Here is a 24947-nt window from a genome sequence, read left to right on the forward strand (position 1 = left end):
TGGACCATCTAGCCCAGTAGTTCTCAACCTGTTGGTCCACTGGAAAGCACAGATATTTTTATATTAGGGTTCAAAACAGCAGTAAAATTACAGTTATGAATTAGCAACAGAAATAAATTTATGTTTGAGGGCACCACATGCAGAACTGTAGTAAAAGGTTGCAGCACTAGGAAGGTTGAGAACCAACGATGTAACGTGTCACAATTATGTGTAGGAACCGGCATGGCTATGTCTCAATAAAACTGATTGTAAGTGTTAAAAAAAAAAAGAGAAAAGAGGTCTTTAGGTTAAAATGAAATATAAACATGCGGTATCTTTAAAAGCCTTTAAAAAACATTGTGTTTCTGGGCCCAGTGAGATAGGTGAGATTAAGGATCGATCTTTCCTGCCAAACATAGCAATAAGAGTTTGGTTCCTAGGACCACATGAGAAAAGGAGAGAACCCAGTCCCAGAAATTTTCTTCTGATCTGCACATGCACATGATTGCACATACATACATATATTACATAATGCATACATACATACATGCACACATGCACACATACATGCATAAACACATACAGATGCACACACAAACATGCACACACACAAAATAAATAAAAGTAAAATAATTAAAATAGCATATTCCATATCCATGAGTTTAAGCAAGTGTGACCTTCACTATGAGAGTGCAGGGTTGGGGATCTTGAGGTAGTATTATGCCATTAACTAATATTGGTAACCCTGAGACCACATTCCTGTCTTCCTTCTAAATGTTGATTTCCTCTTTTATATTGTAAATTGGCTACTTAGATAAACACTTTGAATTCCTTCAGGCAACTTGAAGTATCCTCTCAGAAAACTTTGGCTTCAGAAAAAAAAATACACAACTAGAGATCAATAAAAAAATCAGTTTTATTTATCACCGTGGTAAGTGAATAAAATTATGAACATTAATATTGGTAGTTTTTCACAGAATGGGTGTGCTTAATGTGTTATTTTAGACCCTCTTGAAACTAATGTTGAGTTCATGATCACACGGCATATACTTTAAAATCTCAGAAATCCCTTTTTATTGATGTTGCTTTTTATATTTTTGGTTGTGAGCCTAGCCTTTAAGGGCTGAGCCATCTCTCCAGCCCTGATGTTGCTTTTTAAAATGTTGTTGCAGGCCCTGAGGAGGACCTTTTTCTCTTTAAGATACAAACAGTGGTACTTACAATGATACAAACTAGTACAACGGCGCCCACCACAGACAGCACAATCGTAGTGATACTAACTCCAGACTGGGGACTTTCCTCAGGCACAGGATCTGCCTGAGGGGTGAACAGTGCTACTTGTGCGATGTTGGACAGTCCGGAGTGCAAATTGCTTTTGTCGACACTTTCAATGGCAATGAATATGTAGGTTGCGTTTTCTCCTGAGATAGTTTCTGGTTTAAAGGCAAAGGTTTCCTTGGAGTTGGCTTCTTTTGGTATCAGGTGAGTTGTATTAACCTGAAGAGACTTATTAAAATTGTCTCTGAGGTCAATGATATTTTCACTTGTTCTTATGATATACTGTTGAACTAAAAAAAATGTTATGTTAGTTACAGCATCATACCATATTCAATTTCTTTCTAGTTGCCCTCACACATTTTAAGTCATGCAATATATGCTCACTTCAAAAGTGTTACTCATTTATTTTTTGTAAAAGCTGAGTTCTGATTTTAAAGACAGCCATGCATGACCTGTAAAATGTCAGATCCTGAAATTCCTACTGGGCTGAGTCGTTACTCACCAGCCTCTCCTCTAGCTGACCTACCTGCCCTTGCATCCCCCTGGATTTCTCTCACTTAGGTCAAACCTACACAGGTCCTTGTTCTTACCTCTTCCAACATCAAAGTCATCTCCTGGTGCCGTCCATGTTAGACTGATCTTTTCCCCATCAAGTGTGGCCTGGAGGTCTGTGATTTGATTTGGTGGGTACTGATCAGGCAATGGAAGAGCTGGGACCTTGGACATCACAAAGGCACCTCCAGATGCCGTCCTGCTGAAATTCTCCAGGACGGGCTGAGTGTCCTCAGTAGTTTCAGGTCTGGGTGGGTTCCCTTGAATTTCTCCTGCATTTAAAATTCTCTAGTTAAATGAGATGGAAGTGTACACGGTGTGCAGAACTCAGTCAGCTTCCTGACTCTCCTCTCTCTGTTCCTCTTTCTCTTTTTTCACACCTATGGTTGCATTTTTATGATGTGCTGTAAGCACAAGCATTCCATGTGGAGGAAAACTCTTCCTCCAGAATTCTTACCAGGATGTCATCAAATCATATTGGACAATCACTTGCTTCGAAATGAAAACTTCATTGAATGAGGATATTATGGAATATTTTTTATGAGTTCACAAAATAAAACAAATCCAAAATTAAACAGGCTGCTATGAAACCTAGGCTAGCCTCACACGTACTTACTATGTAGCCAAGGATATCCTTGAAATCCTTACCCTCCTTACTGCCTCTGTCCCCTAAGTGCTGGGACCACAGGCATGTGCCACCATGTCTCCCTAACATAGGCCTTAAGAAAAGCATTGATTTAGATCTCAAGTTATTTCTGACTAGAAACATGTCTGGGGAAACCAGCGCCAGTTCTATCCGTAACCCTCAGATGGTTCCCATCGCTCCAGGCCAAAAGTGCTGAGAAATAAAGCTCTTATTCCATTGTAGAGCTCCCCACCCCTCCAGATAAGAAGCAAGGAGAACAAAGCTTAAAAACAATGAAGCCCATGTAACTCAGAAGACAGAGTAGCGGGCTGGCTTGCACTTCGGTTTCTAGCAGAGTGGGATGTTTTCTTTGTCTGGAGCTGAAAGGTGGACACATTGTTGCTGATAGCCTAAGGATGTTGCACACTAACAAATACTCGCTGATTCGTTTTCAGCACCTATTGGTTCCACGGCTTAGATTGGGTTAATGTAGAGACAATTGGATAAAGATCCCCTCTAGATATGGGCGGAGTTATATTTTGAACTGTAAAATGCTTTCGGCCTCCACCATCTGAAGTCGTGGAAATGATTGCCTAGGTTTCTGATACCGTGAGCCACTCACCATCCACTACCCAGCCTGGTATGTATGCCGCTCTGCTGGACGGATGCCGTGAACTTCTCCGGGCAGAGTTTGTTCCTCCGTCTGCGCGGACCTTTACGCTATATCTGCCATTATCTGAATAAGCCGTGAAGTACCTGGAGTAGACCCCGTCATCCTTGAAAGCATCAGCCCCTTGGTAAAAGCATAAAGAAATGAATTACAATTATTGTAGCAAATGAGGAGTTGGTGTGCATCATCACACAGGCACAGCCTTCTATATGCCTGTGTTTACGGTTTCACATTTGAATGGAGTCCATCTCTGTCAGTTTCTGCCAAAATAATACATTACTAACCGTGTACGCTCGACTCACTTTGATATGTACATATCTGCATTTATATAACATGTTTACCACACTGATAATTGTGCACATATCATAAATACTGTAATACTTTATCTCTCTGTGCCCTACCACCTTATGCAGAGGTCATAGGACTCTTCTTGCCATTTCTCTTTCAATTGACTTTCAGCTTGCTAAATTAATCTTCCCATGTTTTCTTGTGTTTATGTAAGTGTTCCCCTTCCTGTGGTAAATGTATCTTTATGGAAAGTTTAATTAGCATCATTCCTCATGGACAACCAAGTTAACTTATTTTGCTTTATAACCAACAACTTCTGTCTTTTCTTTGTTTTGTTTCTGTTCTCTCAATTGATTATCTCTGTAATTCAACAGAAGAAAAAAATTTTACTCTTGGAATAAATGTTTGGAGGAATCTCAGAAATGTTGTGGCATAAGTCCACTCTTACAATGATGAGATTTCAGGTCAACTGACAAGTTGAAAAATGTATTTCCCCATTCTACTCGGAAGAGATAACAGCATTCTTGCATCAGCGACATTTGTGTCCCTCTAAAAGTCTGGGGATTTTTAGACATGACAATTTCTCAGACTACCGAAGGAAGGGTCCGAGCAGTCCGGTTCATTCAAGTTCTTCATGGGCCTCTGCACACAGAAGCATGGGGTGCTGGCTCCAGCTGTTGGCAGTCTCTTTCTTTCTCTTTTCTTCCAGTAAAAGAACTTTAAATTAGCTTGTACCCCCAATGACCTAAATGCTTATCTGGCAATCTATTAAAATACCAAGAAATAAAGCAAGGAACATGAAGTTACATGCACTGTAGATGGGCCTGGGGATCGGCGAGAGGTAGTTGTGGAATTGGCAATGGGAGAAAACTGGGAATTTACTCCAAGAACAGCTAAATATAGCTGAAGACAGGCTTGTAGAATGACATAAAATGGTGTTGCAAAATGTCCTAGTAGGCATCGTTTCTTGTTCACATGTGGACCAGATTGGTTATTTTTTTTTCACTGATTTTAGCACAACGTTCCAGTCACAGGAGAACATGGAGTGCAGGGAAAGGGTTTTCTGCACTACCTCCCTACATAGCAACAAGTACAGTTCCTACCTTTCTGTCAGACAGACCTGGCATCCGATGCCTCAGTTCTCAGTGCCCCTCTCTGTTCTACATCTACCTTCTCCTGGGCCCCAGCTCTCAGGACTCTATCTGTGCTTTGTTTCAGCTGTGGGGATCACTCTTGCTTCTTTCCCTTCATCTGCCAGGGTCCCGGGTTCCATTACCCTCTCCCACCAGAGAGACAATTCGAGCATCATCTGATTTATTCACACATTTTTGGTGATGGTCCTCCAAGAAGCATAAACCTAGAATGAATGTTTGCGTGCTCAGTCTTCTGAATGAGTCTGCCTTAGCTGGAGACAGGCATTGCCTGTCAAGATTACAAATATAATTTTGGCATTGGATGGCACATACAAAATGCTTACCATGTGGAAGATGCTTACTAAGCACTTAGGTGTTACCTGATTGCATTTCCCGCTGGTCTTGCGCTTCCTTCCTACTCTGTGCTAACTCTTCAGGCGGCCATCTTGTTGTACCCAGTGCCCCAGGAACACATGGCACATTTGGCAGTATAAACATACAGGCTCATTCATGAAAGTCTGTGAATTACCTGCACCATTGTCCAGCAGTACTAGCTCTTCTGTTTTTCCACTATTTGATTCTATGGTAGCTGTCACGCGTGCTCCAATGATGGGAGTGTAACCTTGTAGAACTTCTGCATACACAATCATTGGACTGGGGAAACTGTTCGTGTCTGTGTTAACTTTTGCATTTACAATGATGGGTGGCACAGAAGGACGTGATGCCCGAGAAGTTACTGTAATTGTTAGTATCTCTGAGTCTACTTTGGCTTCAAGGTTGTAAGTCCAAACGCCGACCTAAAATTTTCAATGAAACAGGCAGCAAGCAGTGAGAGTCAACGACATGTTTTCTTTTTCCACTTGTTGTGATTTTAAAATAGGGCATAGCAGTAAAAAATATTAACAAATTGGGTTGAGGGGGGCCTAGAAAGCTCTTGGTTCTTCAGGTACTGACACTGAGACAGGTAGATTGGGAGCTTGGTTCATGTTTGGCATCATATTTGCATTTTGTGATATCTAAATTGGAAAATAATGTTTTGCTAAAGTCCACCTTTGCTCTGTCCTCAGTGTCATATATTCCATGACTCTGGCAGGCAGCGTGGGAGAAGACAGCACGCCAGGTCACCATGTTTCTTCCTCCCTGTTCTCAGATGCTTTCTCTCTCTCTCTCTCTCTCTCTCTCTCTCTCTCTCTCTCTCTCTCTCTCTCTCTCTCTCTTTCTCTCTCTCTCTCCTCAAACCATGTCTTCTTTTCCCTTTACCAGACACCATAGCTCTCAGGATCACACAGGTATGGGAAGTACATACATTTTACTTTCATCTTGAAGATGGTAAAGTAACTGTACCCCTATTTATGATGTGCTTAGAGCTTCTTTCGAAAAAATCTTTAGTGGGAAATTAAAACACTAGTGGCTTACCTCAGCAATTCCTGGGATAGTGAGATAGGCCATTTTGGAAGCCGTGTCGATTGTGAAATTTGTTATTTGTGTTCCTTTGGGATCCCTGAGATGAATGGCAGGGGCTTGTTGGCTCCAGGTGACAAGAAAGTATGTGTCCTTTCCCACGGTGCTGTCAATAACGACAGTGTCGTTCAGCCAGCGACTGTTGGTCAACACAGCACCCTTGCTTTCAAGCTGTTTAAATGCAAAACAAACAAGGCCAAAATGAAAAGCAAAACACTTAATGACTACAGGAGAAAATAGCTTTATTCTTTTTTCTTCTCTAGATAATTTCCTATATTTGATCTGAAAGCAGCCTTACATATGCTGAACCACCTTACTTTTCTCTTTTCCATACCTCCTTCTCTTCCTCCCTACCAATAGATTTGCAATCTTTCTGAAGACTTCTCGGGATGTGACACTTGCAGGGTTGGTAATGCAGACTCTGAAGAAAGGGTAGGGCATAAAAGGGGATTTAAAGTGGAAACATCAGTTGAAAGTTGGGACTGTGACCCTGCTCTACATTCATAGTTTTCTGGGAAAATGCTGCTGTTGACTACTGGCTGTCAAGGATGCTAAACCCCACAGAGAATTGGTATAGTGTGTGTGTGTGTGTGTGTGTGTGTGTGTGTGTGTGTGTGTGTGTGACACTTGCTTTACTCAGTCATCTCACAGGTGACCCGAAAGATTACACTTGGGTTGAGTAGAGTGTTTTAGTTGGACCAGACTAAGGGCTCCCACAATGAACAAGACAGTCTGGATCTGGGACACAGCTCAGTGGTAGGAAGCTTGCCTAGCATGTTAGAGCCTCTAAGTTCAGTCCTGAGGAAGGTATAAAAGACAACTGAGATAAACCCTCTTGGGGAGATTGTTAATGAAGAATCTTTAAGTCAATTTTTACACAGGATTGAGAGTAACACTTTGAAAATGGAGTCCATCCAAAGGGGGTAATCTGATTTTGAAGGCAAGAATCCTGAGAAGAGAGAAAGCAAGCTCTAGGGTCTCTTCTGAGAGGAGCCATAGAAGTGCTATTTGTCTCTGTCGACAGTTCTTTGTTGAGAAGAGTCAACATCATAAATTATATTTTTTATGTTACAAAATTGCATGTTTATCATGTAACCATGATGTTTTGAAGGATTATAAATGGGCTAAATTAAACTAATTAACACAAGGGTTTCCTCATCTTTTTATTTTACAGCAGAGCCACTTAAGTCTACTTTGTAATCTAGTGCCTCAAATGTGATAAAATGCTGTTAATTGTAGTCACTGTGCTTATGCAATACATCTCTTAGACTCACTTATTATTTAAATGTAAGTTTGTGTCTATAACCTGTTCCTCTCATGTCTTACCAGCTGATGCTAATTATGGCATTACAGTTTTATCTTTGTGAATTCAGATGTTTTGAATTTCACATGCACATGAGGTCATGCACCTCTTCCTTCTATGCTCAGTTTATTTCACTAGCAGGAGGTCCAAGGGTTCCAGCTTTATCCATGTGAGTGTTTCCTAGGGATGCCACTTTAGGAACAATAGAATGAAGGCACCATTTCTACTGTATCCTAAGTCTCAACCCCCAACACCTTCTGCTCTGACAATACTTTGAGGCATCACTCTGCTGTCCTAAATCTCAATCCTGACTTAAGCTGTCAAGTCTCTCGTGGATGTGAAGAACTTTGGAATGGGAATACCACATTTGTCTCTGTCAGCAAAATCCCAGAGAACAATGTCACATTGGTCCCACAATGGCATTAGGAGAAAGAGTATTCCAGATGCCATCCCTAAGCCCAACTTCTCATCAACTCAGATGATTGGATCGCGCTTCTCATGGGTCACAATTTGCCTTCATCACATTCACTTATCTTGCATATAAATACAGACAAACTTTGAAAATTTGAGGTTTCTTTCTATTTCAGAGCTTACCATAAATATCTCACATGAGAAAAACTGAATTTTATTTCTACTCCTTCTATGCATTAAAAACCAAACCAAACCAAGTCACACAAACCAACACCTAAAGTCTTCAATATCTCTACACTTAAATGCTTCTTTTCTGGCTGGTTTTATGGACTCTGCCCTTATACCTTTTCTTGGTTGTGGCAAAAGCAACCATAAAACCTCTAGGGATAGGAAAACTCGGACCTGAAGGGACTTCTCAGTGACATCAGCATTTTCTGAAGCCAGGGCCCCGAAAGCATCAATGAGTCCATTGTTCTGGGCTTCATCTGTAGCAAACAGTTGCTTTCCACCTAAAATATAAGTGAATAGACTATGTTGTTTTGTAGAACAAGAGTTCTTACCATAATTTAATGATTAAGAAAATAACAGTTCAAATAAAGTCAAAGTTTCCATATGGATTAGATTAAATTGTCGGAAAGCCTTTAAGGTCATCGTTGAAATGTTAGTTTTGTTTAATTCATCGTAACCACAAAGCAAAATCTACCTTATTATCTCAGTAAGCAACCCCAGTTGCTGGAGGTGGTTCATCTGGTTATAGATATGAAAGGTACTAGATTCTGCATGTTGAAGGTCACATACTTTTGTACAGCCTTTAGAGGAATTATGATCTTTTATTTACAACATCTAGACTTTTCAGAAGAAAACATATTACAAGTAGAAAACGGGAAGGAAGAAAGAATTTCTGTATGAAAGTATCTTGACAATGACTGGATATTGGTTAGAATATTTGTGACAGAAATAAAGTGTACAAATGGCTATTACAGTGTTTGGAAAGGTAGGAGATTGTATAGCCAGACTCAAATAAACATAAGGTATATATATTTGGTACCACAAAAGTCAAAATAGTCTAATAATTGATATTTGTACTATTGGTTTCTCTACTATGTTTGAGAAAATACAAGATGTATCTAATCAGTTTTCATTGCATTTGTATATTGAAATAAATTACCATAGTTAATTAAGTTAAATAAGTTACTATAGTTTGTATTTTTAGTCCTGGAAAATCCCAAACTTTGTTCAAGGCCTGTCTCAGGAGCCTTGGTCTGCGTATCTCCTTTCTCCTCTTTCCTCACTACATTTTGGGAGTATGGAAGGATTGTCATTCTCAATTAAAGTTTATTCTACAATCTTCCTGTTACAAAGGAATGTGATTTATTTATTTGGATTGTTTACTTTATGTGTCTTTTCCAGTCGCCTGGATAAAGAATGTGACAAGGACAGAAGTTGGGTCTGTTTGACTCTGATCTCCAACCCCTGGCCTGGCTCTTGCAGAACTGAGCTTAAAGAAGAAGTTGAATGTCAGCTCTACATTTACACCCAACAATTGAAAGTCTGTAATGTAGAGATCATGTTTCACCTGTTACGTTGGCCATGTTTGATATAGATTGATCAAATGCTTTTCCCAAGGCAATGAAATGAACTACGGCCCCGCTGTCTTTCACCTCATCAAGGCAGTCTTTGGCTGTGCTGTCCTCCCCATCGCTCAACAGCAAGATGTCATTCCCACCAGTTTGGTATCCTTTATTTTTAAATACCTGCAAGCATAATTCAGAATACCATTATCATATAAGATCAGCTCTCCTGATCGAAAGTTAGAAAAAAGAAACTATAGAAAAAGTATAGGATAGCGATAATTTGTTTTAGAATCATAAAGTTTTTGCTCAATAATCCTTGAAGAACATAGACAATTTTTCTCCCCATCCCCAATACTGGGGATATTTGTTCAATTGAAAGACAGGTGGGATCAATAATTAAGAAAAATTCACATAGACTAAATGACATCTGATCCCGAAAGCCCAGGCAAATAGATACTTAAAATATGGAACGTATTGTCTTAGCCTGTTCTCATCTGACAAACCAGTCAGTTTATACAAAATCAATCATATATACAGCCAGGTGCAGTGAGCAACCACACCAGCACTAAAAGGCAATGGAATCCAAATTAGAAAACCCTTCAATACTTAGGTAATGGGGAGCTAATGGTCTAAGCATTTTGAATTTGCAGATGAGACAGTCTTTCATTCATCCCATGCTGGCTCAGATGGTCTAGCCAAAGATGGTCTTGGAATTTTGGTTCTAATGCGTCACTTTCTCAAGTGTTAAGAGCATATACGCCAAAGTTATTTTTTTCCTGGGATTTTATCTAGAACCCTTTAAGATTAGTTATGTTGACACTAGGAGACAAGTAAGAACAGTATAACTTCACTTTGTCCTAAAATCAAAACAGTGATCAAAATACAAGTGCAGTGGGATTTTCACCTGAAATGCAGTTCTGATTCCAGAGCAGATGGATGTCCCTCCGCTAGCACTTGTAGGTAAGGTTTCCAAAAGCTGGTTTCTCTCGACATCACTGTTTATTTGGATCAGCTCACTCTTAACAGTGGCCGAGCTATGAAAGTGTACCATCCCTGCCCAGGACCTACTTTCAAGTATCTGCTGTAGGAAGAATTTTGCTGCTTGGTTCATTCGATTGAGGCGATCATAAGACTGAGTGAAAAATGATAAGAAAAGAAATGAGTGGTTTTCAACTGGAAGATGAGAACAGATGTCATAAAAGAATACTTGGGTCTTACTGGCAAGAACTTGGCAACTATTCATTTGTACTGTGGAAAAAACAATTAAACTCTAACTGGTAAATTAATAAGTGTGGTTATATGTAACCTGGGACACATAAAGAAGTTCATAGCTTTCTCTTAGAGGCTGCTCCCAGTGGCTAAGCAGCCGAGGTAAAATGGGGTTTGGGTTGAAGCTAAGGCAACGATTCACACCTTAGTGCCACAATTCACCCCATAATAGATAAACTCCTATCCCAGGGTTTGAGACCTCAACCAGACTCTGTTGGCCTCCAATCATAGCTGAGCTGAGTATTTCACAAGGAGCCTGCTGACCAGCCTACCCTGCCCCTTCTACTTCTAGCCTTTCCCCTGCTTCTCTACCAGTGGGGCAACAGCATTGGCTTTCTGGTAACTCAGCGATAACCATGTCAGGGATCCTCCCTGCATACCCAAATTGGCTTGTGACCTTCTCAAACCAAATCACAACAAAATCTCCTACATATCTACAATTTCCTTTGCATACTTGTCTATCACTTTCTCTCCTCTGATTTTTATTACTTTTCTTTTTGATATGGTGAGTGCATGTGTGTGCAAGGATACTTGTACCACAGCACACATGTCATGGTGTATGTGTAGAGGTGGGAGGATAACTGATCAGTGCTTGCCTTCCACCATTTTGAATTCCAGATTTTGAAATCAAGTTGATAGGGTTAGCCAAAAATTGAGCTATCTCTTCTGCCTTTATCATAACCATCATTATCATCATTGCCATCATAATTTATCATTATTATTATTATTATTATTATTATTATTATTATTATTATTATTGGTGTATGTTTGTGTGTGTGTGTTTGTCATGTGGAGATCAGAAGATAGTTTTGAGGACTCAGTTCTCTTCTGATTTTTGAACTCATACTGATCAAATATTTTACCTGCTGAGCCATCCCACCAGCCCTACTTTGCCTTTAATCATGGATCCATCAGTACCATGGTTTGTTTTATGAGACAGGGTCTAACTATGTAACCCAACTGACTTTGAACTTGCCTAGTCTCCCAAATGGTGTGATAACAAGAATATACTTCCATAGCTCATCCTAAATGAACTATAAACTTCTCAAGTACACGTAGCTATTTTCAAAGTCTAGCACACTCCTTGGTCTTCACTTCATGGGGAGAGAAGGAAGGGATGACCGCATGGAGCCATTTGTTCTTCATGGTGATGTTTTTCTTTTCATGTATGAGGAGAGCACTCGAATGCTTGAGAAATAAGAGGATATTGTGTAGGCATTCTGCTAATCGACCCTGCTGCTTGATCTAAAATTAGTTTAAGCATACACTGATGTACACTATTCTCATTTCTCTTACGCATTTTATATGTAGGATTCATGGTTGAGAACAATCTCCTTTCAGTGTCTTGTTCTGACTAAAGGCTATCAGAGTTCTCCCCATTCAGCTATAAATTCCTTTAACAAAAAACAGATACTCTTAGGTTAGCTCTTTTAAACACATTTCTCTAAGTATATTTTTTCAATGCCTTTCAGATCATGATCTCAGAAAGTATAATAGTGTTTTATGACATCATACAATTAAAAAAATCCGTATAACAAGTGGTGTTTATGGTGTGTGTTTGCTATTTGGTGATCCCTATTTCTATATTCAAAACCAAAACCAAAACCAAACACAGAGGACAAGCCCATGAACTCACCCCCATGCTCCCAGACACATCAAGCACTAGGCACACAATTCTTTCACTGATCCTCAGCAGCGAGAAGAAGGGTGGAGAGGGTGGCATCTCCATGGGTGTGCTGTTTTTAAAATCCTCAGAATTACTGATTACTTCCCATGTGCTTCTGTAATCGCACTTCTGATTATGTAGAGTTGGAGCCTCTCGATTATGGTTTTCTTTTTTACAGAATTCAGTCACCTAAAAGTGTAACAAAGTGTAGAAAATTACTATTTTATGTATCAAAAAAATCACCTGAAAATCAAAGCGAAAGTATGTCCGGTGTTAGAAAGCAGAAGTGATTATGCTGGTCTAGCCAAGTGGCTGTCGTTGAGACTTTGCTAAGGTCCCTGACCTCACTAGCCATGGAGGCAGGCTAGGTTGAGAGCACCAGGCACACATCCCCTCCTTGTGAGTGAGCCTCAGGTGAATTAGACAGCTCTTGGCTGCCACCAACCCGTGAGTGCCATGTATTGCGTCTTCGTGCATGTCTTGCCATGCTGGTCATCGTGGTGTATATGCATTGCAACAGGAGAACTCTTCATTGCTTTGCTCCCTTGGTAGCTTGCACAGTATTTTCTGGAAGCATGCAAGGTAGACCACAGGAAAGAGACTTTCTGGTCAGATCCAGCTCAAGTCATCTGAGTCCTGTATCCTAAATGTGTTGTGTAGTCAGCCATAGAGGCTAATTCTTAAGAAAGGCAGTCAAGGGCTGCTCCAGTAATCTCTCTATATGTTTATGCTGTTACTTGGAGGATTACCCTGACCGACCATTTCAACGTTTTCTTCTGCAGGGTAAAGGGGTTTTTGTCACTCTGTGGTTCTTGTGTAAGGGCTTTGTTAGTCTGAATATCTAAGTGTGTGTGTGTGTGTGTGTGTGTGCGCGCGCGGGCAAATGCCCATGCATACATTGAGTAGTAGGTATATAAAGTATAAAGTAATAGGATTCCTTGAGTCTTAACTAACCAACCTTGATGTTATTTGTCCCTTGTCCCTCTTCCTTACATTGATGGATGAGTGTAGCTGCCACCCCTCATCAGAGAAGCCTCTCTTTTCAGCAAATGGAGATCGTTACAGAAAACCACAACTGGACACAGGCAGAGATTGGCAGATCATGTGGCATCCCAACAGATACATCTACATTATGGTGTCTGTGTCTGGGACTTAGGGAACATTTGAAGAGGGAGTGGAAATATTGTAGGAGCCAAAATACAGGGAAGTCTTCAGTGACGCAGCCTCTACTAGAACAAGCTGCACAAAGAAGACTTAACAATGTCATTATCCATGGTCATGTTAACCTGAAAGAGGAGACTTCCAAAGGTTCCTACCCCTACACAAGAACCACTAGTGGGAGAAGGAGGATTAGCTTCTCCCTGGAGGAGCCCCCTTATTGGTTGCCCAATGCTGAATGGTGTCCTTGAACCATATGCAGACCACTACCGAAAACAGACTCAGCAAGTCATTGTTAAATATATTTGTGCACATAAACATGAATGTATGTAACAATAGTAATCAAAGAAAAAATGACTGCTGAGGGTGGGGGCACACGAGTGATCTGAAGGAGGGTTCAACTTTAATTAAAAACATATTTAAAAAAACTAAAGGAGAATATGCAAGCTCAAGTATAGTACTCTTAATTCACTAAAGTAGAATTATCATTATAATAGCTAACAATAATTATCTAGCTATTAGTACACAGTTGTGTTAAGAATAATAATAAAGGATATAATAATATAATATATTACAATGGAGGATGCCTCCTTGCTGGGTGTCAGTCAGTGTTCAGAGAGCTCTACATTAGCGTATTTCCTCTTCGTGTCGTGCTGAAGGTCCGTCGTATCTCAGGTAGAGTGTTCGCCTAGCAATGTGAATTTGCTCACTTTCATCTCCATCATCATCATCTAAAACTAATCCTTTGATTATAGGTTCTCGACAGAGTGACCGGCATACTTACTGAATCGATACTTTGCATGAACATTATAGATGACTTTTCTGTTTGAACTTTATCCGGGAAGAACTGACAATCTTTTTCATATAACTGTGTGGTGGAATTCCGTCTGCAATTTCTGGTTATACAGCTGCCCCCTTGGCATACCTGGGCTTTATTCATACCCTTGATACCTGTGGAACACCTGAGAAGACGGAAGAGAATCTAAGAGACAGCTTAGTCAATCACTGGAAAAGTGGTCCTGCTCCCCCTGATGCTTTGTGTTATGGTATTTCTTATGTATGTACCATGACCTTCCTACGTTCCTGGCGAAGGTTAAGAGGGCCAATCAAAATAATCATTTGGTTTTCAAGAAACTGTAGTAATGAAAAAAAAAAACCAAAAAAACAACCCAAGGATATCTTCAGTCACACACAGTGGGGCTCTCAGCTGGAAAGAAAGCTGTTTGTTTCTTAGACATTCCCTTAGCTGGCCTTGTACTAACTGCTCTGTAATCACCTGGTTGACAGAAACTGTGGACCATTTATACTTGATGTGCAGTGAGGTCTTCTTGTCCAGGAAGACATCCTCTGAGGAGTGGGGCGTCACATAACTACATGTGCTTTGACTAATCAAGGAGCGTAGTTTCATCCATAGGGCAATGTGACTAAAATCAGAGAATGAGGGACAGCCAGGATAGGCAAAGGAATGAAGAGAATGGATTTGTGTGTCATTTCGTGGGAGGGTCCTAGCAGGCAGTGATCAGAACAGATACAATCAGGCTTCAGCCAGAGTGCATCTCATTGGCTTGCAGTTGAAATTCAGTGGGTGAAAATGAGTTCTGGCATCTATGGGAGAGATGTGTAAATAAAACGTGTCAAAATGCCAAATAAATGGTTGGCATTGTGGCTATATGTATTTTTGCACGGACAGTCATTGTCATCAAGGAAAATGGTCTAAAATAAACATAAAGCAGGCTTGTGATATTGCTTCTATTATCTGCCTTGGGAAAAACCAAGGATGCTTATCATTTGGAAAGGACTATAGGGCAGTTAAAACCAGAGGTCATTTAAGGGTACTTAGGAGTCAGGACATGCCTTGTTGCTTCGATTTTCTTTGATGAAGCACTGTAGAATGGCTGGTCTTCGTTGTACTCATCAAATACTCCCCAGCGAAGATGGGCCCATTCATGGACCAACAGTCTTCCTGTAAGACATTTTTTTCAAATACATAATCATAATTCAATTGGTAAATTTTATACCTCAGAAAATTTCAGGCCACTGAGATGGCTCAGTGGGTAAGAGTGTTTGCCACCAATCCTGACAACCTGAGTGCAGTCCTTGAACCCCATGTGGAAGGGGACAAGAACTGACTTTCAAGTTGTCCTCTGCCCATCACACCATCCCTGCAGAGAAGGAGACAGAGACAGAGACACATACAAAAAAAGAGATAGACAGAGACATAGACAGAGAGAGACAGAGAGACACAGAAAGAGAGAAGAGAGAGATTACATTTGGGTTTAGGTTTTCTGTAACTCTTAAAGTTTATATTTTTTAATAAAAAGACTTTTGTATTAAATGGTATTCATTGCTGTGCAGAATATTAATGTTTTATCCCCCATCATGTCAATTCAATGAAACATTATGGCGTATATGCCACAGCCACAGTAAACTAGGATTTGATTTTCAATTCTTGGGAAGTCAAAGGTCTCGCATATTAGTTTATGGCTTGCCAATTACCAACCCTGTCAACAGCTTAATCAGATAAACAGAACCCTGTTATATAGATATTTTGAGGGTGCAACTTTAGGGAAAAAGAAAGACTAAAAACGGTCCTGAAGGGATTGATATTGAGGAAAGATTGAAATATGCTATTGTAGATTATATCAGCTGCTGCATCAGGAATTTGGCCAATTTAGAGAAAATCTGAGTGACTTGGAATAAGTCACCGAAAAATAAGTCACTTGTTTAATGTCACAAAGCTAATAGAGGAATCAAGATTTGGACCCAGTTGGAATTTCTGTTCCAACCTGCTTGTTTAACAGAGAATAGGATTATCTGTTGCAAAGATGCAGTATTTTAAATTCCCCACCTGAATCTCCATATTCCTTTTGTTTTCTCCCCAATACAAAGTCGGGGGTGAAGTGGATGTATTCAGCTTTCTTTCCACACTTTGTGAACTGCCGGGTGTAGGGCTCATCCCTGCCCTGGAGAGCAGGAGGTGCAACTTTAATGTCAGCCTGAGAATGATTAAAAAGATCATTAACATTTGAAGAAGAGAGAGGGCAATAGTTAGAAAATCTCTGAGTCAATAAATTCATAGCAAAACTAGCAAGCGCCAGAAAACACTTTGCTGTTGTCAGAGAAAGCATTGACACTCACATGTTTGTAGCTTTCCTGCTTTGGCCTCCTGTACTGGTCACTGTTTGTCCAATTCTCAGGAATTAATATAGAGACGTTTTTGAAAAAAAATCTTTTTTCTGTAGCTTCAAAAAGGTATGCAGATGCTTTAGTCACCATGTCCTATTAACAAAGGGAAACATTTGTAGAAATGATTATGAGAGTGGAATCATGTCTCAAGTGCTCTTGGCGGGCTGGCAGACCCTGTTCAGTTGTTAGGACAAAAGCAGCCATTCATCAAGATCATTCATCAGCAGGCTCTGCCCACACCTCTAACCTGACCTCTGTCAGTCCAAAACTCGCTTTACTCTGCACCTGTAAAGGCTTCCCGGTCCTCTATCATCTTACCTCAAAAGACAGCTTGCTGCATGTACTCAGTGATTAAAGTAATTGATTTATTTAGTTATGAACCTGGAGTTTAGAGTCCTTTGTTTGGCTCTAATATTTGGGTGAACACTTTTGGGTTGGCTGATGGACTGTCTGAAGCCTGGTGACCTTACCCTTTAGAGGACTCCCGATTTCAAGAAATAAACCAAGGACAGCTCTAACAGAAGCAAGCTAAGGAGAACAGCCCACAGGAGTAGTTATCTGGTTGGGGCTTTCTTTTCATATTCCTGGAAGAGGTGGGAAGGTTGGATACTTGGAGAGCAGGGTAAGAGAAAATTCTATAGCACATGTTAAAAAAATGATCACAGAACTGTTACTCTGCCGTCAACGTGAAAATATCCAATTTCTCCCTGCATCTTGAGTCCAAAGCTACTGCTAATTTTTTAGAGGATTTCTCTCTCCACAGAGTCACTATCTAATAAAGAGAAACTAGGATAAAAAGCAACTAAGGTGTCTGTTCCTTATAACCAGGTCTCTCAGAGGGAGGTAAAATGTAAACAAATATAAAATAAAATAAATAAAAGCAAAATTATCTTCATTGCGCAGGGGCCATCTGGTTCTCCGGTGCTGTGTTTATCCGGGCAGAGCCCTCTGATGCTTTAACGTGAGCCCACTGCCACCGACCATCTCTCACCCTGATGGACTCTGAGAGTCCAGCACTCTGACTCACGCTCATTTTAAAGAGTCAGCAAACTGATTAGTGAATAATCAGGACACTGGTCAGAGTGTCAGAGTCCAGAGAATGAGGGTCCAGTGCAGAAAGGCTGTGGAGAACTCCAAAGTGGGTCAGAAGTTGTTTAGCATCCAGAGGAGTTTAAAATAATTCTCTTTCTCCGCGGATGCCTTTTTTTTCCCCAAAATAAGAGATATTTAGGCTTCCATGTCCTTCAGGAAGAGAGGGCTCTCTGTACATACGAGACAGCAGAGCCTTGGTGGTCCGAACTGAGTAATGAATTGGACCAGAAGGCTTGCAGGGTACAACTGTGTAGGTTGTGTGTTGTATAACTCAGAGGAATTGCTTTTCCCTGAGGGTCTCCCTAGCTCAACTGGCATCTTAGATAGCAGTGTGTTTGTCGGCTATGGAGAGCCCCCACAGATAACTTTCATCCTTAAGGATACCCTAGGATATCCTAATAATAGTTTCTCAAAGTTTTCTAACCAGAAGTCCTATGGTTAGAATTCCTTTTAAATTCCTCCCCGGAATTCCTATAATGTTTTGGATTAGGGAAAAAAAACCCTCAAATATCAGTGTTTGCAGAAGTGGTCAAGTTTCAAACCCAAAAGGATCCTGAGCACAAAATACAAAGGAAACTTGAAAATGGAGAACATCAGGCCACCAATTATAAGGGTTTTCCAAGACCATTGTGTATAAGTAGATGACAGCAAGTCACAAAGTTGCCCGATGATAGAAGACTTTGTAAAAGAATAGAGTCAAAAAATAACTAAATAAAAACCCCACTAAAATGTAGACATGTTGGCAAAGGATTGAATTTCTACTTGTAATGTTCAATAGAAGACTATGATGGGACTTCCTTTTTGTCTCTAAAAATAGTCTCCTCAAATATCCATTTTCTGAATTCAAAAAAGTTTGAAGCCTAACATTTATTCCGGAACACCAGGAGTCTATCATTCCGTGTCTGCTCTTTGTATTCTATAGGGAAAAAAGCCACATATTTTGTCTTCTAGGGTTCAAAGGACATCAGGTAGTGACACCTCTGGGCTGTTGGGTGGTTTACAGAGAATGCATGACAAGTGAAAGATGATGACTACAGGAAATCACCAGGATAGTTCAGTTCATGCCCAGTAGGGAGCTCAACAATGGGCCCCAGTAGGGATGACCCCCAAACTGAGTGGTTGAAGTTGTGGATGTTGCTCCTGGGGACATGAAAAGTGATCACGTAGCAGTAACGCTAATCTTTGTATGGAATGCTGGAGTTGGAAGAGACTTGACCAAACCAAAGTCTTAGGTTTAGTGAGTGGGCCTTTCCTCTGTTTGCAACTTGGACTCATATCCTGCACACATAGTGGGCTCACATCCTCTACACACTGATCGTCTCTAGTTTTTATCTGAGTACACATTTTACATCTCCCTCTGAATTCAAGATATCTGTATTTGACGCTATCTTTAGGTACTCCTCCTCCCTAGGAACAGCTCTTTCTTGTAGCTCTCCGTCCCAGCTGACAAAAGTGCTCAGTAGTTAAGCCAAAGACATAATGTTTGCTCTCTACCTTCTCCTTCCCACACAAGTTTAAATCAACAAGAGTGCTGCCTTTGATACTTCCCAAGTACCTTCAGCATCGCTGTATCACTCCTGACACCTCCTTGTCCCAGTCAACACCCCTCCTCATAACCACAGCCTGCCTCCTTCTGCACCAAGTCTACCGTCACACAGTGATGGGATACGTGGGAGCCTTCTGTGGTGTCAGGTAGTCAGAGTGGTCCCGGAATAGGCTCTGACGTGTACACATACTCCGCTAAGCTCTTTCATGGAGTCCCATTACTCAGAGCGAAAGTAAAGATGCACTTTCCAGTGGTCTGGGCTCTGTGGCTGTGTGTGAGCCTCTCCGAGCTTCAGTGTACGGCAGGCATCCTTCCCCTGGCTTACGTACTGTTCACGTGATTACCTAAGCTGCTATTACCCACACAAGTCATGAGTGGGGGCTCCTCTGAGGCCTTCCCCGCAGGAAACAGTGACTTACGCTCTTGCCTGTCACAGCCGCACACTGCTCTGACTCCCTCTGCTGACTCAGCATGCTTCACAGCAACCTCCTAATATCACACCTGCTCTCCCACTCACTTTCGCATTACGATGACCCAGAAAATGACGGCATACCTACAATTCCTTCTTCTCTTAATTCACGACTCTTTCCTCAATGGTATCATAAGCTTACGTGTATGCTCACGCAATAAATAAGTAAATTACAAAAAAAAAAAAAAAAAACCACAACGAGAACCCAACTTCTCATCTTTGATCTTACAGTGAGAAGGTAGCGTCTCTTCTAGAACCTCTGGGACCCTCATCTAGGATGCCTTAGAGCCTTCATCTCACTCCGTGCTTTCCAACACCGTCCACTCTGTTTTCAAACGTCTCAAAGCATTCAGAGGTCGCCATAGTAACTCTTGCCATCACTACTAATTAACCTTTCTGATTCTCCATGAGGCTAAGAGAAGAGAGCCCGGTTTTCTTACCTTTATTTGGTCAATTATTGTTACATCTTCGGACACAGCAGGATCGATGGCAATAATAATGTCTTCATAACCATTCTCATTCAGCTTTACCAAGGAGGTGTCTGACCCCTGAAGCAGGTACAGGAGCAGGAGGAAAACAATCCCTCTGGAGAACCCCATCATTCCGGCCTCGTCGCAGCCTTTCTTTCTCTGTGTCTCTTGTCAGGTGTATATATACGCCTAAAAATCACCTGCTTGCTGATTGAGGGATGGTGACTGAGTAAAGGTCAATGTTCATGTACGGGAAAACACACAGCAAGTTATACAATAGTTTTTTTTATGGTAATGGTTAAAACGATCAGAAAATTATAAAATATGTAGCACCCTCTCTTCTTGAGACATAATACATTGTTTCCCATTTTCAGTTAATTTCCTCAGCATATGCACAGACTGCAATTTCTGTAGGGTAGGGTCATAAAATAAAACCACAGTAAAATGTACAGCAGTTCTAAAGTCCTGCCTCCATTTTTAAAGAGTACACTAATTATTATCTATATTGTCTGTCATCTAAACAACAGTGGCACAAATAAAAAGGCTAGGTAAAGTGATCTTGAAACTCAAGAACGTAAAGCATCCGATAAATTTAGGGAGATTTGATAAAATCAAGTCGTTAGAGTAAATAAGGAAGCCAGCAAACAAACAAACCACCCTCGTGTGAAGGAAATAGAACTTGTTTTTCTACATTATACCTTGCTGGTCACAGTTGAGGAGGGATAAACAATGTAAACTTTAATTAACTGAATTTGCTTTTTGGAAGAACATACATAATGCATTCTGTTTACTTTTACCACATCCCGTCACCCTGCCTCCCTACAAGTCTGTTGCCACACGCAACAGAACGTTTTGCTGTTTTGTGACCTGCTAAGTTTAGTTAGGGCCATTTACGTGTGTGTGTTCAAACTTCTTGAAGCGTTCAGAGGTTTCCATAGTAACTCTTACTATTACTACCAACCTTATTCTCCAGAACGGAAATAGGAGAAAGGCCAATTTTCTTATCTTTATGTGTTCAATTATTGTTACTATGGCTTTGGAGCTATATGTTGGAGGACAGTGAGCTCATCAGCAGTACACAACTGAAGACAGTGACGATCCCTCCCCATCCCTGAGAAAGCACCAATAGCCAGTAGTTAGCCTAGGAAGTATAGGGCCCCTTCAGCCCCTCCCTGGTCCCTGATTAACAGGCCTAGTCTTGTGAGACCCTGTGCAGGCAGACCTATCTCCTGTTAGATCGTGATTGAAATAGCTGTGTCATGCTCTGAAGGGACGTTTTCATAACCAGCTGTTTCGTTCCTTCTGTCCCCTCTCGTGATATCCCCTGATCCTTTGAGGGGACAGTGTAAATATCTTACTTAAGTCTGAACCCTCAACCATCACGCATTCTCACCACTGTTAGTAGCCACGGTCTCTGCATTCTCTCTAGTCCGTGCAAAGGAAGGCTTCTCTGAGCTTGGCTGAGCGCAGCATTGGTTTATGGCTCTGCACAGATATTGAGAAGGAAGCTTAATCTCTGCCAATTTTGATAAACATCATATCTTTACTTTGTTAATAATTCTTCTGCTCACTTTGTGTCTCAGACATTTTATTAGGTCAACAATAATTTTCTTTGAAGAACCATAAAGGAAACAGATCTGTACTTCCCCATGTCAAATTTATCATGAAAAAGTTCCTTATATCTTCCTTATAGAAAAACCAGGAACATACTTTAAGAGCTAAAGTTACCCTGTAAGCCTTACCTGCCCAAGGACAACTTCCTGGAATGCTGAGGCTGTGTTCGTGTAAGATAACATCACATATTTTCACTCATGTCAGTACAGAAAGTTGCTTAGGATATGCTTGGTCACATCGAGGTGGGAGGTACATGAGCAGGAAGTACATCAGGGTGTAGGGTTGCCCCCAATTGGACAACAACAGAAAGTGACATAGCATTTGTGGCTTCTGCCTTTAAGAGCACCTGACTAGCTAGCTTAATTCTCTGGGAATTCCGAGTAGGGGCCTGGCCCGTGTTTATTTTCATGGCCAGTATTAAATAAAACTTGCTTTAATTGGACACTTATGCCCTTGGCCTTTCTCCTTGAAAATTTCAGGTTTGACAACACAATTGGAGTATTGGTGTTTAGATTTTTTTTTTTAAATCCCACTCTAGGTGCTTCATTGGTATGCCAGGTGAGCAACATCCAGTTCTTTTTGTTTTATATTTTTTTTATACAATACATTTTAAACAAAATATCTGATCATATTCTACCCTGTTCCTCATTCCTCTCACACTCTCTTCACCTCCCACCACACCCGGTTTTTTGTCTCCTCACCCCCCGCCCCCTCTCAAACCCGAAAATCAAAACAAAGATGATCAACCCCCACAACAGACCCCATGGTTGTTTTGTTTGGTTTGGTTTGGTTTGCTTTGGTTTGGTTTGCTTTGGTTTGGTTTTGTGTGTCTTTGTTTCACTTTGGTATAATTTCCTAACTTGGAATCCTTGAAGGAATCAGAACTGCAGATTGGCATGTTTATGACACGAATGTCCCTTGTGGACTTTTAAAGCCAAAAGGTTGATCACATGTTCAGAGAGTAACAGCGATTTCTTTCTTTGTAAAAAGAACATTTGAATCATAGCTTAGGTATCTTGATTTCATTTTATTTCCTGGAAGAAAAAAAAATCTTTTTCTGAAGTGGGTACTGGATTTTACTTATCATAGCTTAATCACCATTGACTCATAATTTGAGCCATAAATTATGTGTTTTGATAAATTGGTTATGAGTTTTTATTGTGGGAGGCTTCCTCACTGAGGAAGCGAACATGAAGATGCTGCCCCTTCTTTTCATTAGTGGCCACATTATTTCATAATGTCCCTTTGCTCTCTTCTCCCTTTTTGTTGAATTTTTAAATTCCTGGAGCTCTAAGTGTTTTTTATGCCATGAGAAAGTATGGAAGGTTTTCCTCGACCCTTTATTTGAACCCACACACTCAACCTGGCCAAACTGAGGGGAATATATTTCCAGAGCTCTGCAGTCTGAAGGAAGCACAGGGAGACTTGTTTCCCTACGACTCTGAGTGAGGATGGAGTGCTGGGAGTGATTCCATTTTCTCCTCTTGCTGGAGCTCTGTGCTCTGCTTAACTGCTTTCTACAGTATCAGCTACATGTTACAAAAATAAAAAATAAAACATCCCCAATCTGTAAGGTTTTTTTTGTGTTTTATGACAGGGTGGCATAACTTCTGGCCTGTTTGACTCACACATCTCACTCTTCCTTCTTTGAATTCTTTGAGAGCTTTTCCTTCGATTTGACACATGTTGTACTTACTATCGGAACTCACTTCGATCTGGTTCTTACTCACTCTAGTCTTATTCTCTAATATTACTGACAAGAAATTTTCTTCTCCTGCTGAAATAGCTTGCTCATATTTTGTGAAATGTAACTTCTGTCATTATTGTCGATCTCGAAAATACATTTAAAAAAGAATTACCATTTCTAAATTTAACTTTGTGTATGTGAGTGTTTTGCTTGAATGGATATCCTGTGTGACTGGCTCCTGAAGAGCTTAGATAAGGCATCAGATCTCCTGGAAGTGGAATTGTGAATGTCCCAGTGAGCCTGGGAACTGAACCCAGGCTCTCTGCAAGAGCAGCCAATAAGCTCTTCCCTCTCCAACCCTGGACACTACTCATCTTTCTTTCTTTCCTTCTTTCTTTCTTTCTTTCTTTCTTTCTTTCTTTCTTTCTTTCTTTCTTTCTTTCTTTCTTTTTCTCTCTGTCTGTCTGTCTGTCTGTCTGTCTTTCTGTTTTATTAATCATTCCATTTGTTTACATTTCAAATGATCTCATTTCACAGTTATCCCTCCACAAGCATCCCATCCCACAACCTTCCTCTCCTCCCTCCCCTTTGCCCCTATGAGGATGCTCCCCTGCCCTCCCACCCTCTCCTGCCCCATTCCTCCAGCATCCCCCTACACCGGGGAATCAGTACTCCACAGGACCAAGGGCCTCCCCTCCCATTCATGTCAGATAAGGCCATTCTCTGCTCCCTATGAATCTGGAGCCATGGATCCCTCCCTGTGTACTCCTTGGTTGGTGGTCTGGTCCCTGGGAGCATTGGGGGTCCAGCCAGCTGATGTTATTCCTATGGGACTGTAATTCCCCTCAGCTCCTTTCTTCCTTTCTCCAGCTCCCCAACCAGGATCCCTGAGCACAGTCTGATGGCTTGCTCCAAGCATCCACATCTTTATTGGTCAGTTGCTGGCTGAAACTCCCAAAGAGCAGTCACACCAGGTTCCTGTCAGCAAGCGCCTCTTGGCAACAGCAACAGTGTCGGGTTTGGTGTCTGCAGACAGGATGGATCTTCAGGTGGGGCAGTCCTTGGATGGCCCTTTCTTCAGTCTCTAATCCATTTTTTGTCCCTGTTCTTCCTTTGGGCAGGAACATTTGTGGGCTAAAAACTTTGAGATGGTTGTGTGACCCCATCCCTCAACTGGAGGTCATGCCTGTCTACTGGAGGTGGTCTCTAGAGGTTCTAGCTCCTCTTCTCTGCTAAAATCATCCCTGTTGGGTCCTGGGAGCCTCTCATTTGCCTGGCATCTGGGACCGTCCATTGGGTATTCCCCTGTTCCTCACCTAAGCTGCTTTCTCATTTACTTCTGATGCTGGTTCTACTTTGCAGCGAAGCCTTCCCTATGCAACCAGCCTACCATGCCCTTCTCAGTATTTCTCTACCCTGTGTATGACAAAGGGTGAAGAAGACTTAAATAAGGCTGGAGATCCACAGCGTGAAAATGTAGTGCTGGAATGTGCCTTAGAGATCAGCTAGTTCAGCC

General features: G+C 41.1%; 1 protein-coding gene across 3 annotated transcripts; it reads right to left on the bottom strand.

Moving 5' to 3' along the window:
* Positions 1–877: 877 nt before the first annotated feature.
* Clca4 (chloride channel accessory 4) lies at positions 878–21999 on the bottom strand. 3 transcript variants are annotated; one of them, XM_063282230.1, is made up of 16 exons: positions 21873–21898; positions 21524–21615; positions 20101–20355; positions 16506–16646; positions 16216–16363; positions 15222–15330; positions 14152–14329; positions 12180–12398; positions 10179–10406; positions 9277–9454; positions 8103–8209; positions 5942–6157; positions 5055–5322; positions 3057–3227; positions 1848–2081; positions 878–1547 (listed from the first exon to the last, which is right to left on the bottom strand). In XM_063282230.1, exons 3-16 carry the CDS (start codon positions 20260–20262, stop codon positions 1135–1137), a joined length of 2772 nt encoding a protein of 923 aa, XP_063138300.1. In that variant the 5' UTR covers positions 20263–20355; positions 21524–21615; positions 21873–21898; the 3' UTR covers positions 878–1134.
* Between the last annotated feature and the right edge of the window lie 2948 nt (positions 22000–24947).

The sequence above is a fragment of the Rattus norvegicus genome, chromosome 2 (genome assembly GCF_036323735.1).
Source record: "Rattus norvegicus strain BN/NHsdMcwi chromosome 2, GRCr8, whole genome shotgun sequence".
NCBI lineage: Eukaryota > Metazoa > Chordata > Mammalia > Rodentia > Muridae > Rattus > Rattus norvegicus.

Excerpts from the sequence above, each read along its gene's own strand:
- Clca4 (XM_063282230.1), bottom strand. The coding sequence starts at position 20,262 with ATGATGGGGTTCTCCAGAGGGATTGTTTTCCTCCTGCTCCTGTACCTG. Across the intron at positions 16,647-20,100 it reads CAATAATTGACCAAATAAAG|GACATGGTGACTAAAGCATC; the intron begins GTAAGAAAACCG and ends CTTTGTTAATAG. Across the intron at positions 2,082-3,056 it reads ACCAGGCTGGGTAGTGGATG|GAGAAATTCAAGGGAACCCA; the intron begins GTGAGTGGCTCA and ends TTTTAAATGCAG.